The 15,737-nt window shown below is 33.6% G+C and overlaps 1 protein-coding gene across 1 annotated transcript in view; it reads right to left on the reverse strand.

The window, feature by feature from the left end:
• The window catches only part of LOC106682698 (uncharacterized), a 66,454-nt gene that overhangs the window by 14,637 nt on the left and 36,080 nt on the right, over positions 1-15,737 (reverse strand). The window contains exons 15-16 of the mRNA XM_014423706.2: positions 8,402-8,628; positions 2,088-2,259 (exon numbers count right to left, since the gene is read on the reverse strand). Coding sequence (XP_014279192.1) covers positions 2,088-2,259; positions 8,402-8,628 — 399 coding nt within the window. The remainder of the gene's footprint in view (positions 1-2,087; positions 2,260-8,401; positions 8,629-15,737) is intronic.

Here is a 15,737-nt window from a genome sequence, read left to right on the forward strand (position 1 = left end):
ATATATGGATCAACTAAGATAATAAAGTATTCCTCCTTCCCTTATATAAAGATATTTTTTTATTTTGTTCATACGAAAGTAATTCAGTAAAATCACTTCTACAAATATTACACATCTAAAAAAAAAATCCGCCTGAACACATGAAGCGCCATGTGCAGGCCGATAATCTTTAGCCACCCATCTCCTTTTTTCTGTTTCACCCCAACACAATACGGTTTTCAAAATTCAAGCTTATTTTTATCGGTTTCAAACCTATACGTACAACTAAATTCTAAGGATTTTGTGATATGAGCTATAATTTATTTTATTTTGTTAAATTAGTTCAACCGATAAATAATTAAATCGATTCTATAAGTATTTGGTTTGATAGAATTCAAATTCTAAAACGTTTCAGTGCCTTGCAGTAGTTAGTAACGTTTCTATCTGCATTAAACTACAGGGCTTCACTTGCAGTTTTTTGTGGATATCGAATCATTACTGTACGTTTAAAAACTTGTTTTCCCTAAACCAAACTTTTATGGGGTACTATTTTTTTTTCCATTAAATTCTCCCGCCCCTTAAAACTGGTACCCAGGGAAAATCCCCAGTTAGTTCCATTGTAAATCAGGGCCTGAGGTTAAGGTGTTGTGAAGAGGTAGCACCTTTACCTAAGCTTAACCTAAGTGGTTGGTCCTGATGAAATATATTATATTAGTCAAAAAGTCTCATCGCTCATACGAAGCAGATGAAAAATATAATTCCATGCACTTACTTTCCATTATGGCTACATTTGGACGAAGTGATAGGAGGCACTACTCTTGTGGATTCCTACCGGGAAAGTAGAGCACCACGAATAGGCCACTCCTATGCAACCGGTGGTAAATTCCCCCGGGTCGTGAAGTCAGGGCCAGAGTCAGGAGCTTATAAAAAAGGTATAGATGTTCCTGAGGTGATTTTAACAATCATTCTCCTTCATGGGGATACCGTACAAGCCGAGACGAGGAAGTTGAAAGATGTTCAACAGCCTTCCAACAACGAATCAACAGACCTCATAATTCATAATTAATTGGATTTCCCACCACCCGAAATAGCTTCCATACCTAGATAGAACTTAAAGAAGGTTAAACAAATGACTTCTACACTGACCTCACGAACAGTTGGTTTTTTTTTTTTGCATGAGCTCATGGACTAGATAAAGATTTAAAATATATTAATAAAAATTGTTAAGAATTAAACGGTCTAATTTATTATAATAGATGAATATAACCAGCCACAAACAAGAAATATATAAATATTTGTTTCCCGGAGCATTAGAAATATATACTCTTCTGGAAACCACGTGCTTCCTCCAAATGCTTTATTAGTCGCTCTTTCACAACGTTACGCGGTGTATCCTCATCTCTCTGAATCATGTTCCAGACATTACTTTTTACTCGACAGACCACCGCTGGTTTCAATGCTTTTGCGTCCTCGCAGTCCAGTAGATTCTCCGACATCTTCCCTTCTATTTGCCCTATTAGGCGATCGCCCCCTTATAAAATATGATTTAATTCTCCGGTCTCTCCGGTGAATTTTTCTAGGTCCAACACCACGTTCCTCAGGTCGTTGGTGGTTGCCGTACGGACTATAATCCATTATACCGTAGCGTGAGCTTGCGATAAAGAGACTTCCTGAAGTGGCTGAATCTCTGCCTGAGGTGGGTTCACAGCAGCTAGAAGTGGGTTGTTTTGGTTCAGACCCTCCGGGTTCAGAACTGCTGCTCACACGATTCCGTTACTCGCCATATTTTTTAAAAATGAAAGGAGACGATAAAATAAAAAGAAGAAAAAAAAATTGTTAACAAAATTGTTAACAAAATTGCACCGATGTTCGGCACCACTTAAATATCGACAAGAGCAATACTTAAAAAAAGCGAAAAAGGAAAAAGATATGACACGTTTGAACTTCTGTAAAAGACTGGCTATATTGGGTTCAGTACATTTATATATACATTCGATCAGCTGATCTCCTCAGTCAGCTGACATCGAAGTAACAGCTGATCCAGGTCGTAAGTTATATAAGTTTCATAATTTCATATATAAAACATTTTTTTTTTTTTTTTTAAATACCATTAACCATATCCAACCAAACTATGAGGCTTTTGCGATGTATTTCATTCAGTTCACTTTCAAGTTCTTGAATGATCGTGTTCCCTTTTTGTACTTTGGCTTTGATCACGGACTTCAGTGGAACACCGGTGTTCTGTTCAGACCGTTGGCCCAGCCCTTGTGATGTTAAATTCTGCAAAAAACAATGATTTTATGCTTAAGTAAACTGTTAAATTATATATACTGATTGAAAATCTGAAATTGTAAATACTTGGGTACACCAGTATTATAAACATAATAACCAATAATAAATAAAAGGTTTAACGCAAGGAGCCAATGCATTCAAAAGTTATAAACATTTTTAAATCACATTGTTTCATTAAATATTTGTAACCAAAAATGAGCAATAAAAAAAATTACTTGCATATATTAAGATATTAAGACATAATCTTAACAGTCAGAACAGATTCGCCAATTGGAATTCAAGTATTGAACATTATGTTTACAACATATTTAATTGACAAAAGTGAAAACAAAAATACATGAAACTGTAAAAACAAATATTTTTATTAATTTAATGCTTGGTAATATGCCTAAATTATTAATGAAAGAGATAGCTGATGAAGCAAATTATAGTTTCTTAATCAAACTATGTTTGAAATGACGTTCGACACCAATAAATATATGTCATCATAGATCAAAATTTATTGTTATTATACATTATTGAATATTTCTGAACATTTTCGTCGATGATGTAAAACATTTTTATAAATATATCTAAAACTTTAAAACATTAAAAAAAAATAAAAAAGCACTCACTATAGATGTTAAAAAGTCAGAAATTCTGTTACTAATACAAAAATAATTCGGAAATACTTGTAAATTAATTTTCGTATAAATTTAACAATTTACGCAATTTAGAAATGCATAAAAAATTAAAATCATTACCACTACAACTCATGAAGGGTCAATACTTTGTAGGGAAGTACTATCACTAGACCAACGGTTGTGCAAGGAGGTAATTTGGTGAGAAACACGCTCGATCACCAGATTGTTACCCAATCAAGGGTAACCAATTTATGAGCCTGGGTGGAACCCAAGAGGGCTCCAGAACTCACAGGGTTGACTCACAGCTACAGTGTAACATAAAACAATTTTCTGCCCTGCCGGATTTAAACTCGGGTCCTTGGAGTTAGTAACATCGTGCTAACCACATACACTGGTAAGCCAAGGTGCCACCGAGCTCTCCATACAATTGCACATGTATATGTATTATGTACAAAATATGTGAAAAATATAATAAAGAGTAATACTAAACAATAAAAAGAAAAAAAAAATTACAGTCAGGAATAATTTGATGATTCTAAAACAAAGCCTCCAAGGTCTTTGACAAATATGATATTGATTATTTTTATGATTTTTTAAATTATCGGTCATTTAAGTGTTAAATGTTTAGTTTTTTGTTGATTTATTATTTATATTTTTATTGGTTGTACAATTACTGATTGTTGCACATATATTTTTTCGAGAAAAATATAACTAAGTACAAATCTTTCATAGGTTCTACACATGCCTATATCAATTATTTTTGTTACAATATCGGTGGCTTAGTTTTCAGAGCATCGGGCCACCTAAATCGGACTGAAAACAAAAAGTACAAACCGGATCGGATCGGAACCAGTGTGTTGGAAAACCTACTTCATCACGTCTCCAGCTGAATTGGAATTTTCAGGCAATAAAATCCGTGAAAACTCTACATATAGAATACTGACATTTATCATTTTTTATTTAAGTTATTATTACTTATTTTTCCCCTTTTTATTGAGTAGTTTATTTTCTAAATCAATAGTTATGTTAAAAAAACAAATACATACAAGTTATCGCTACAGACCGGTCTTTTGTACAAAAGATTTCTTCGTTTTGAAGGGAGACCAGAGGTAATTTTTAATAATTTTATGTATTATGTATATACTAATCATGTTATTATTCTTTTATGAAGGTACAGTCTTTTGTGCAGTCGAAATCCGAAAAACATGTGCTAAAAAACTTTAAGCGTGCAAAATCGCTTAGCAAATTTATCTTAATATAAAACACCCAAATCCTGTAATGATCAACTTTATTACATAATTTGGGACATTAAAACATGGAAAGCATACCTAACCTTATTTGAATCAAATTAAACTAGATAAGTACTCTCTACATCTATGCAAATATGCATAAAAAACTAAAGTACTCTGATTAAAAACCTAACAATATGTCCAAAATTTAAGAACTATGAGGAGGCTAATTGCATTTCATGATATTATATTCCTATTAAGATTGGAATCCAATTTTTCAACTTCTTAAAACCATCTCAACTGTAAGTCATAGAAAAAATATATAAGGCACTATGTAGAAAAAACTATTCTTCAAAACATTATTTCCTTTAAAATTTCACAAGTCCATCGGCTAAACTTTTCAATTTTGTATTCACAGATGAATATAGTACTAACCAAAAAATCAACCAGTAATAAAGTCAATGCTGAAAAGTGTATAGGTGTATTTCTATTGATCAGACAATCTATTTTTGTTAGATTTGTATTCAAAATAATATAAAAAAATAATATTATATAAGAAAAAAAAATTGAAACTCCCAATAGTCACAAAGTCAGAGGAAGGAATGAAAGGCTAGAGGTGGAAGCCTAAGTTGAAAACAATAACACAAAACGTTTTCTAACCAACTTATTCAAGAGACTTTTTCATAGTAACTCGAAACCATTGGTTAGTATTATTTGGGGAACATTCATCCCTTTTTTTTATTTAGCTTGGATTTGACTCTTCGTATGTAATGCTTTACATCAAATTTGTCGATTTTAAACTATAGATTAAATAAAATAAAGAAAACAAAATGAATTAAATTTTAAATTAAAAATTAAATGAATAAATATTGGCATTCTTACACCTATATATGTAAATATAATTGAAGCAATAAATACTATATAAAATCAAAATTAAATCCAAAAAGAATCAAGATTCAGGAAAAAAAAACCAGAACGTACAATTTCTTTCAAAATAAAATTAGTGTTTCTCTAATGTGTTAGTAGGTACATAATTATATAATAGGTATGAGTATAAGGTAAGTGGTATCATTTCATTTTAAAAGTTCTGGATCAATTGCGAAAGACAAGATGAAGTAGGTTATCTACATATGATAGGGCTCAGTCGCCACGTAAGAACTTATGGATAGGGTTTTCTTCCGATTTTGGATCGGGCCGAATGTAGGTGCGGACTCACTAGGATAAAAAACAACGTTTTTCATAACAACTATTATAACATTCATTTATAAATTCACTTTATTTGCGCGTTTTTTGTCTTATGTGTTTTATCTTATACTACTTAAAATACTAGACACTAATTTTTCTAAGATCATAGGAAACAGCTGCTGAATTTCAAATATTTTAACTATCCTCTTCTCACCGAATCCCAAAGCAGGATCAGAACTGACGAAAAAAAATCGTAAACCTTCAGACAACACCTTTCTATAACCTTTATTCCCCATCCCGAAATCCTTAACCCAAATCACCTTGAATGTATTGGAGCAAAACTAAATATTCCACTCCAAATGACCCTACCACCTAAAGCATTTTATCCTTCTCAAATATTCCAGCATAATTCAGAGATTACCTACCCGCAAAGCTCCTGGATACAACCTAATAATATCCCACATCCTTAAACTTCTACCTCGAAAGGCCATCCTATTCCTCACCTACATATATAACGCCGTTCTCATTTGCACATATTTTCCTCACCCATAGATACTATCTATAATTAAAACGATACCCAAACCCCAAAAGCCATCAGAACACCCATCTTCTTACCGTTCTATCTCTCAATTACCGATAATGGACAAAATCCTCGAAAAAAGTATTTTGAAACGCCTATCCTAGATTCCAATCATATAAACCCAGATTACCAGTTTGGATTCCGAACATCCCACTTCACTATCCAGCAATGTCATCGTGTGATGGAAGTTGACTCGTCTTCTTTGGAGCGCAGAATGTACTGCGCGGGAGTATTTTTCGATATGTAGCAGGCTTTTGATTGAGTCTGGCGCCCGAAACTGCTTTACAAACCCCGTAAATTCCTACCTCCTACATACTTTCTCATCATCCGTTCCTTTCTTACTGATAGATTATTCCAAGTAATCCATAATGGTTTCTATCCATAATGGATCATCCCTCTGTTTTCAATCCGCTGGTGTTTCTCAAGGTAGTATCCTCTACACCGTCTAAACAGCTGACATCCCAACTCAGCTTAATATATACACTATCCTTACCACATATGCCGATGACACATGTATGCTCACAGTTAATAATAACACTTTGATTGCTTCCCAAACTCTCCAGTCCCATACCACAACCCTCGAAAAATGGTGCCGAAATTGGAGGATAAAAATAAATCCCATTAAATCACCTTTACCCTTCGTCGTAAGCCTGCCGACTGTCCTACAGTATATTGTAAAAATGTGGCTCTTAACTCTATAGAACAGATCCACTATGAAGGACTACATCTTGACAAACGACTAACCTGGAATCCTCACACAAGACTAAAAAGACAGAAAACTGCATGTAGATTCCGTCACTGTAAGTCTAGATTACAGCACTCACTAGACAAACAGTCTAAACTTCCAATTCATTACAAAAGACTGATCTACATGGCAATAATAAGGCCCATCTGGACATACTGAGTTGAACTTTGGGGCTCAACTAAACCTTCGAATTCCTCTCGTATACAATCCTTACAATCCAAAATACTTCGTACAATTCTCAATGCTTCTTACTTTATTACAAATAAAACCATCCATAAAGACCTAAATGTTCCTTACGTAGCCGATCTAGCCCGAACCCGATATCACTCCTTCGATTATAAACTCCCTAACCACCCAAATCCACTAGTCTCTAACCTTGCTTCCTCTTCCATTCCTGGCAATCCCCCAAGGTGCAAGAAAAAAAGATCTCGTGACCTTATATTGTTTTTAGAGTGATACCAATAGTAGTTTCTCTATATGCTGCATCATACCATTATGATGTAAATGTCAATAAATAAATTTTTTTAAATCTTAGGCTTTTCAATGGTGGGTTATAATATACCCTATTACCACTCTTTTTTTCTTTTTTTAATATTTATTTATTTCTATTTACAACTGTACATTAGAATACATTTAGTAAATCTGATCTTAGTTAAATTGGAGTGTTACAGGCGTATAGAGAAACTACCCATTAATAGCACTCTAATGACATTTTACATTAGCCGGTCTCGTGGCCATCTTCTTTTCAGGCGCCTCGGAGGATTGTCAGGAATGGAAGAGGATAAAATGTAGTTTGAGAGTTTATAATGGAAGGAGTGATATCTAGAGGAGCATTGATGATTTTACGAAGGATTTTGGATTGCAAGGATTGAATACAAGAGGAATTCGAAGGTTTAGTGGAGCCCCAAAGCTCAACTCCATATGTCCAGATTGGCCTTATTGCAGTCATGTAGATCAGTCTTTTGTAATGTTTGGAAGTTTAGACCGTTTGTCTAATAAGTACTGTAATAGTCGAAATCGACGTGCAGTTTCCTGTCTTTTCTGTGTGGTGTGAGGATTCCAGGTTAATCGCTTGTCCAAATGTAGTCCAAGGTAGCTGATCTGTTCGACAGGGGTAAGAGTAACATCATTAAATGAAACTGTAGGGCAGTCAGTAGGTTTACGACGAAGGGTAAAGGTGATTTGATGGGATTTGTTGGAATTTATCTTAATCCTCCAACTACGACACCAATCTTCGAGGACTGTGATATGGGATTGGAGATTTTGGGATACAATTAATGGATTATTATTAACAGCGAGCACGTATGTGTCATCGGCATTCGTGGTGAGGATAGTGTTAGGATTCGTTGGAATGTCAGCTATATAGACGGTGTAGAGGATGTGACCAAAGATACTACCTTGAGGAACACCAGCGGACTGAGAATAGAGGGATGAATAAGAACTATTGTGGTTTACTTGGAAAAATCTATCAATGACTCTTATTTCTAGAAATGATTTTCTATCAGTGAAAACATTTCAATCTTTTAGTCAATTATCACATTAATTCGTTGTTTAAATTTATCCATCGTTTATAATTACATTCGACATTACTAATTATATTGATAGATGGCTAATTATTTCAAATAAACGAGAAAAAAAAATTAAAGTAATTCCAAGGAAGCTATTTTTGAGTATTTATCATTTAAAACCTTTTAGATTTGAATGAGAATATGATCTAGCCGATAATTAAGCGAAAGTAAACATATCTTTAATGTAATTATATACTAACGAATATCTGGTGGTGAAGAGCCTCCTTGCCCTTCGAAATTATGTCGACCATTTTAGTAAGAAAATTATTTGGGCCATCTTCGTCCTCAGACTTAAACTTTAAGTATACGGAAGTACGCTTCGGTATGGTCTGATGGCTTGTGGTGATCTTTTTCAATATTGATTTCGAGCTAAGAGGTGATTTCTGTTTTTGCGTACTGATCCCACTTGACTTACCTGAGATATTTGCTGAAACAAATCATGCATATGAAAAGTTACGATGCTAAAAGGAGAAGAATTTAGGGAAGTTTTATCATATTCGAGCCTTTTAGGCACCCCACTATGCAAAAAAATAGGTTTCTCGTCAATCACGCACAGAATGTTTTAGTACTCAAGTATGAAATTTTTACAAATGAAGATGTTTAGATGATTTTTGACAAATAATGAACAGCTATAAAAACTAATAAATAATTTATTACATGTTACTGTAGTTTAAATATCAGAAGCTTATACTTTATAAACGATACAAATTGTATAATTCTAAATACGCATTAAATTTTTATCACATATAGAGCAGTAATGATACTCAGATATATTAGTACAAGAGCCGGGAAGAAAAAAAGGCAGTTATCTTACCCCAATTTTCGATTACTTTAATGAAAACTGGGTATAATTATTAGTCAAAATTGATGAGTCTGCCAAGTAAAGGTAGGGGCAATAAAAAATGGTGGATGTTTCTAAACATTAATTTTTCATTCGGAGCTCTATATTTTAAAAACTACCAACAACACTAGAAAATCTAAGAGAACATTATTTAAAGAAGAGTAAATTTGCTGCAATATTAGGCCTAAAAGAGATATTTACGTCCAATAGTTCTCGAGATATAGCTTTTTAAAAAACTAAATTTCTTAAAAATCTACTGAAAGATCAGTAGTTAGTTAATTTATTTTGAGAAATCTATATCTCAGGAACTATGTGATGTACAGATGTCTATTAGCACTCAAATTAAAGCTTGTTTAATGGACTCTAAAGAAGTTTATGACCTTTACCTTCGTAAGAACAGTAGTTTTCATGATATTTGCTAAAATAAAATGATTTATAGTTGTTCCGACCAATTTTCATTTGCCAAATTTATATTCATATGTGAATATCATAAAAACTACTACCCCTACGAAGATAAATCGATATGATAAGATTTATGAAAAACATCATTTCAGAAACCATTGGATGTACAGATGTCGCCCAGCGCTCAAATTAAAGCTAGTCAAATTTACTACAAAATAGTTACTTATGTTTATCTTTGCAGGAGTAGTAGTTTTTATGATACTTGACAAAATAAACTCACAAAATTTTAATTTCTAGTTCTTCCTATAAAATGTTGGATTTTTGAAAAAATATATCTCTAGATCCATAAGACGCACATATGTCTCCCAACACTCAAAATAAAGGAAATTTAACTTATTATAAAGTATTTTATGACACTTATCTTAGTAGGGGTAGTAGTTTTTATGATATTCACATATGAATATAATGTGGCCAAAAAAAAAATTCATCTGAACAACTATAAATCAATTTATTTTAACAAATTTCATGTAAACTATTACTCTTAGGAAGATAAACATCATAAACTACTTATAGCTCATTAAACAAGCTTTAATTTTAGTGATAATAGACATCTGAACGTCAAATAGTTTTTGAGATATAAATTTTTCAAAATAAATTCACTAACTACTGATATTTTAGTACGTCCCATACAACATTTTTATGAAATGTTGCTTTTTAAATAAGCTACATCTCGAAAACTATTTAACGTAAATAACTCAATTAGGGGTCATATTTTAGCAAATTTGCTCTTCTTTAAATGACGTTCTCTTAGGTTTTCTTGTGTTGTTCCTACTTTTCAAGATACAGAGCTCCGAATGAAAAATTAGTTTTTTTTATTGCTTTGAAACAGTCGCCATTTTTCATTCCCCCGACCTATACTTGGTAGACTCATCAATTTTGACTATTAATTATACATACCTTTCATTAAAGTAATCAAAAATTGGGGTGAAATAACTGCTTTTTTTCTCCTTTTGGGTTCCTGTACTAAATGCATTCAGTCAGTGTTTATGCTTTGTGAGGTAAGGACGCATTTAGCGGATCGAGCTCCAAAGGATTAAGTACCTGTGTCTACAAGCGATAAGTTTTCACTTTCATTTATTCAATTTATTTTATTTCTGTTTCTACAAAGTATCTCTCTCTCTTTAGTTTTTTCTATTGTTAATATTTTTTTTATTTATTTTTTTTTTTGGATTTTAATTATTAAATATAAAATCAGACGGTATGTCTGAGTCTCTCCCCTTAAAACGAAAGAAGGCAAAATTTAAAACAAATAATACTAAAACAAATGATATACAAGAAAAGTGCGTAAGATTTCTTATAATCAAAAGAGAAGAAAAGGATGAAGAGGGAAATTCGTTAAATTAAAAAAAAATCTCACCGTTCTTTATTTATAAAAGCATAAATAATTTGATCGGGGAAGTAAAATTTGCCAAAAAATTAAAAGATGGGACCCTACTAATCGAAGTTTTTACAAATATACAATCAGAAAAACTATTAAACTGCGAAACAATGTTAAATAAAGTCCCGATTAAAGTAGAGCCGCATAGTAAATTAAACCAAAGCCAAGGGGTCATAAGGTGTCCCGATTTAAATTTTTGTACGTTAGAGGAAATAAAAGAAAAATTAGAAGGACAAAATGTAGAAGATGTTAAAAGAATGCCATATTTTAAAAATAACGAAAAGCATAATAGCAATAATTACCTTCTAACGTTTAATAATCCCACTATTCCGCGCGAAATTAAAATAGGATTCTACAATATTACCATAAAACAATATATTAGAAGACCGATTAGGTGTACTGTCTGTATGCGATTTGGACACACAAAAGCGACATGTAAAAGCAATCCACTTTGTCGTTACTGCGGGGAAAATAGACATGAAGGAATACAGTGCGAAAAACCTTTAAAATGTGTAAATTGTGAGCACGAGTCTTTTTCAAAAATTTGTCCAACTTTTATTAAGAAAAAAGAAATTAAGACTATACAGGAGACCGAAAAAATTACGTATATAGCAGCTAAGAAAAAATATGAATTGATATGCCCATTACCCACACAATTAACTTTTTCTGATATAGTTAAAAATTAAAAAAAACTGTTAGTGTTAGCGTACAAACAGAAGAACAAGGCAAAAGTAGTCTTATTATTAAGAAGTCCTCAGAGGCCAGTCGACGCACTCCAACTGTGGTATATGAACCCCCCCACCTTAACCCCCCCTCCCCCACTATTCCCTCCCCTCCTTCACCTATTATTATTCCCTCTTGCCCCTGTTCTCCTTCAATCACTCTCCCTTTACCCTCTCTTTCTCCCTCTGTTTCCAATATCCCATCAACCCTTTCTCAAAAAGTCCGTGAAAACGGTCTTCCACCCGAAAACAGGACAAAAGAGAGGAGGCTGAACCTCCTCCAGATTTTCCGAAGTCTACTTCTTCGGAAATATCCACCACAAACGAAATCTCTGTCCCCCAAGATAGTAAAGATAAGTCACAAGGAGAATGGACGAAAGTTAAAGAAAGAAGGACAAGAAGTAAAGCGCGAATACAGAGCCAAGAAAAAATGGAACACGATTAATAAGTAAAGTAAAGTTGATATTTACTTTCACATTTTTCTATTTTAAAACTAATTGCATATTTCTTACAAAATTTCTATATAATTTTTATTATTATTGTTTCATTTATTTATATATAAATATTCTGAACTAAACCTATTTTTAATCACCATTAATATCTACTTCATTAATTTAAAAAAGAAAAAAAAAATTTCTCTATTTATTCAGGTAAAGTAACTTTTTTTTCTCTCTCCTTTATTCTATTTTTATGTCATTATTACAATGGAACTGTAATGGATTAAAAACTCATTTTAATGATCTTAAGATTCTAATTAGAGATATAAATCCATTTTGTATAGCCCTCCAGGAAACTAATCTCTCAAATCATGACAAAAGAAATTTAAAAATTTTTAAAATATATAGAAAAGATGGGCCATATACAAATCATGGCCACCACGGGGTACTCCTTGCCGTAAACCAATCATTTTATTCCGAACCGATCCAAATAAATACTCATCTCCAAGCTATAGCAGTTAAAATCCATATGAATTTTACCTTCTCAGTATGTAACCTATATATACCACAGGACCGTCAAACTGATGATCAACACCTAATTGACATATTTAATCAATTACCACAACCTGTGCTCTTTTTAGGGGACATGAATGCCCATTCGCCGCGGTGGGGTTCTCAAAACCTAAATACGCGAGGTAATATAATAGAAAAATTCATAGACAATACCAATCTCCTTCTGCTTAACACAGGGGAACATACCTTCCTTAGCTCTAGCTATGGGACTTGTTCAGCAATTGATGTTACACTCGGTAGTCCAACGTTGTATAATTCTATAGGTTGGACAGTTTTTACTGATTTACACGGAAGTGACCATTTCCCACTTCATATAAAATTTAAAACAAAAAATCATATTCATACCAAGCCGAAATGGGTGCTTAAAAGAGCAGATTGGACTCTTTTTACGTCCCTTGCCACCCCACCACAAATTCATCCATCTGATATGGACACTGATAGAGGTTGTAAAGCCCTTACTAACAACATTATAAAAGCTGCAAAGACATCAATACCGATGACTTCGGGATCCCCAAGGAGACCGCTTGTCCCTTGGTTTAATGATAGGTGTAAGAAAGCTATTAAGGAACGTCGTAAGGCATATAAAAATTCACAAAATGTATGACATCGAAAAACTTTATTGAATATAAAAAGCACCGTGCTATATGTAGAAATATATTCAAAGTAAGACGGAGTCATGGAAAAATTATATTAGTTCCATAAACTCTTTTACCTCGTCAGCTGATGTGTGGAACAAAGTCCGCCAATTTACAAGAAATCCATCCATTCCTTGTCACACCATATCGGTTAGCGGAAAACTGACAGATAACCCATCAATAATTGCAAATACATTTGCCAACTATTTCTCCGAAATATATTATTCCACTAATAATAATAATTATGACGAAGCAATTGGTTCCGAAAGGACAGATAATGAAGCGGTCGTACATTATAACCTCCCTTTTTCCCTATGGGAACTAAAACACATTTTTAATACCGTCAAAGGCACTACACCCGGACCTGATCAAATCCACTATGACATGATAAAAAAAACTCCCAAATAACATGCTAAAGTGGCTGCTTGACTACTACAATCATGTCTGGTTCACTGGGAAATTCCCAAATACCTGGGATCAAATCAATTCAATCAAATCAATAATAATCCCAATTTTAAAAAATGGAAAGGACAAGCGGATGACAGCCAGCTACCGACCCATATTCCTCACAAGCTGTGTCAGTAAAATAATGGAACGTATGGTCAATAAAAGATTAATGTGGATAATAGAGAGCAATAATTTCTTACAATCTTTTCAATCTGGATTCCGCAAAGGTCGATCCACATTAGACCATCTGGTTACTTTGGAGGCTGAGACCCAATATTCATTTATTAACGCTCAACATTTAATCGCGATATTTTTCGATCTTAAAAAAGCATTTGACAGTATCAAACATAATATAATCCTCAAAAAATTATCAGCTGTCGGAATCAAAGGGCAAATGTACCAATACATAAAACAATTTCTTTCACATCGCCGCTTCAGAGTACAAATAGGATGCGAATTTTCCGATGAACGCGAACTGATTAGCGGAGTTCCGCAAGGTTGTGTTCACAGCCCAACTCTATTCTGCCTAGCAATTAACGATTTGGGACTTAACCTGCCAAGGGGCGTTAAACCGCTGCTATTTGCGGACGATCTAGCCATTATTTATCGATCAGCATATACAACTACTATCAAACATAAATTACAGGAAGCAATCAATAGAATCAATAACTGGTCACTTTCAATCGGTCTTGAGTTCTCACCTGAGAAAACCAAATGCCTCCATTTCACCCGAAAAAGAGTAACCCCACCATCTCCTGAACTCTATTTAGGTGAATCTTTGATACCCTACACAGAAAACCACAGATTTCTGGGGTTGATATTTGATCGGAAGCTAAATTGGGAAGCGCACATTTCGACACTAAAATCCAATACAATAAAAAAACTAAATATATTAAGCTTGCCTAGCGGCACCTCCTGGGGGTCTGACAGACACACACTGATAAAATTATACCGGACCCTAGTATGCTCAAAACTGGACTATGGATGTTTTATTTACGGCTCTGCCCGACATCGGATTCTCGCCAGACTGGATGTGGTTCATCATACAGGGATACGTATAGCAACTGGCACATTTCGAACAAGCCCCATTCTTAGTCTGTGTTCTGAAGCTGGACGACCTCCTCTATTAATCAGAAGGAAAAAACTGGCGATAAACTACATTTCAAAATTATACCCTCAAAAGGATCATCCTACACATAAATGCATCTTCAAACCAAAATATTCAAATTTTTTTAGAAACAAAATAAATTCAACACTCCCGTTGGCAGAAAGAGCACATACTGCTATTGAATTCTTTAAAGAAATACCTCTTTCCATCCCGGAAGTCCTCAAACCTCAGTGGATACACAGACTACCAAATACAATGCTACAATTATCCCTATTGCCCAAAGGTAGTACATCACATACTGAATATAGAACTAGGTTCTCACATCTCTGTCAAAATATTCCAGATCCTTTTTTTATATATACCGACGGATCAAAATCTAACGAATCTACAGCATCCTCTTTCATCACACATAACTCAACCCATAAAATAAAACTACATAAATTATGCAGTGTACATACAGATTGAGAATAGGTCATACGAATTTAACTCATGCATACCTGATCAATAAGCAACCACCGCCAAAATGTCAATACTGCAACAGTGTACTTACAGTCATTCATATATTTGAGGAATGTCATTTCTATTGCATGAACTTACGTAGATTGGGAGTGGGACCGAGTGTTTCAGATGCCCTGAATGATGACCAAAAAAACAGAAATGGTTTTAATTTTCTTAAAAAGGAATAATCTTTTGAATAAGATCTAAACCCAAAAGTTTGTCATATGTATTAAAAAATAATATGTAAAAATCTAAAATAATTAATTATTCAAACTTATTTAGCAATTAAATTATTTCAAATCTTGAAATAGAATTATAAAGTGAGAAGCGTGGGCGTTGATGACCTTAAGGTTTTACGCCCAAAAGCCCCATCCAACAACAACTAAATGCATTTATGTCCTATAACTTAATAAACGTGGGATTTAATAACACTAT

Source organism: Halyomorpha halys, unplaced genomic scaffold (assembly GCF_000696795.3).
Source record: "Halyomorpha halys isolate HHAL.00 unplaced genomic scaffold, Hhal_1.1 Scaffold434.1, whole genome shotgun sequence".
Taxonomy (NCBI): domain Eukaryota; kingdom Metazoa; phylum Arthropoda; class Insecta; order Hemiptera; family Pentatomidae; genus Halyomorpha; species Halyomorpha halys.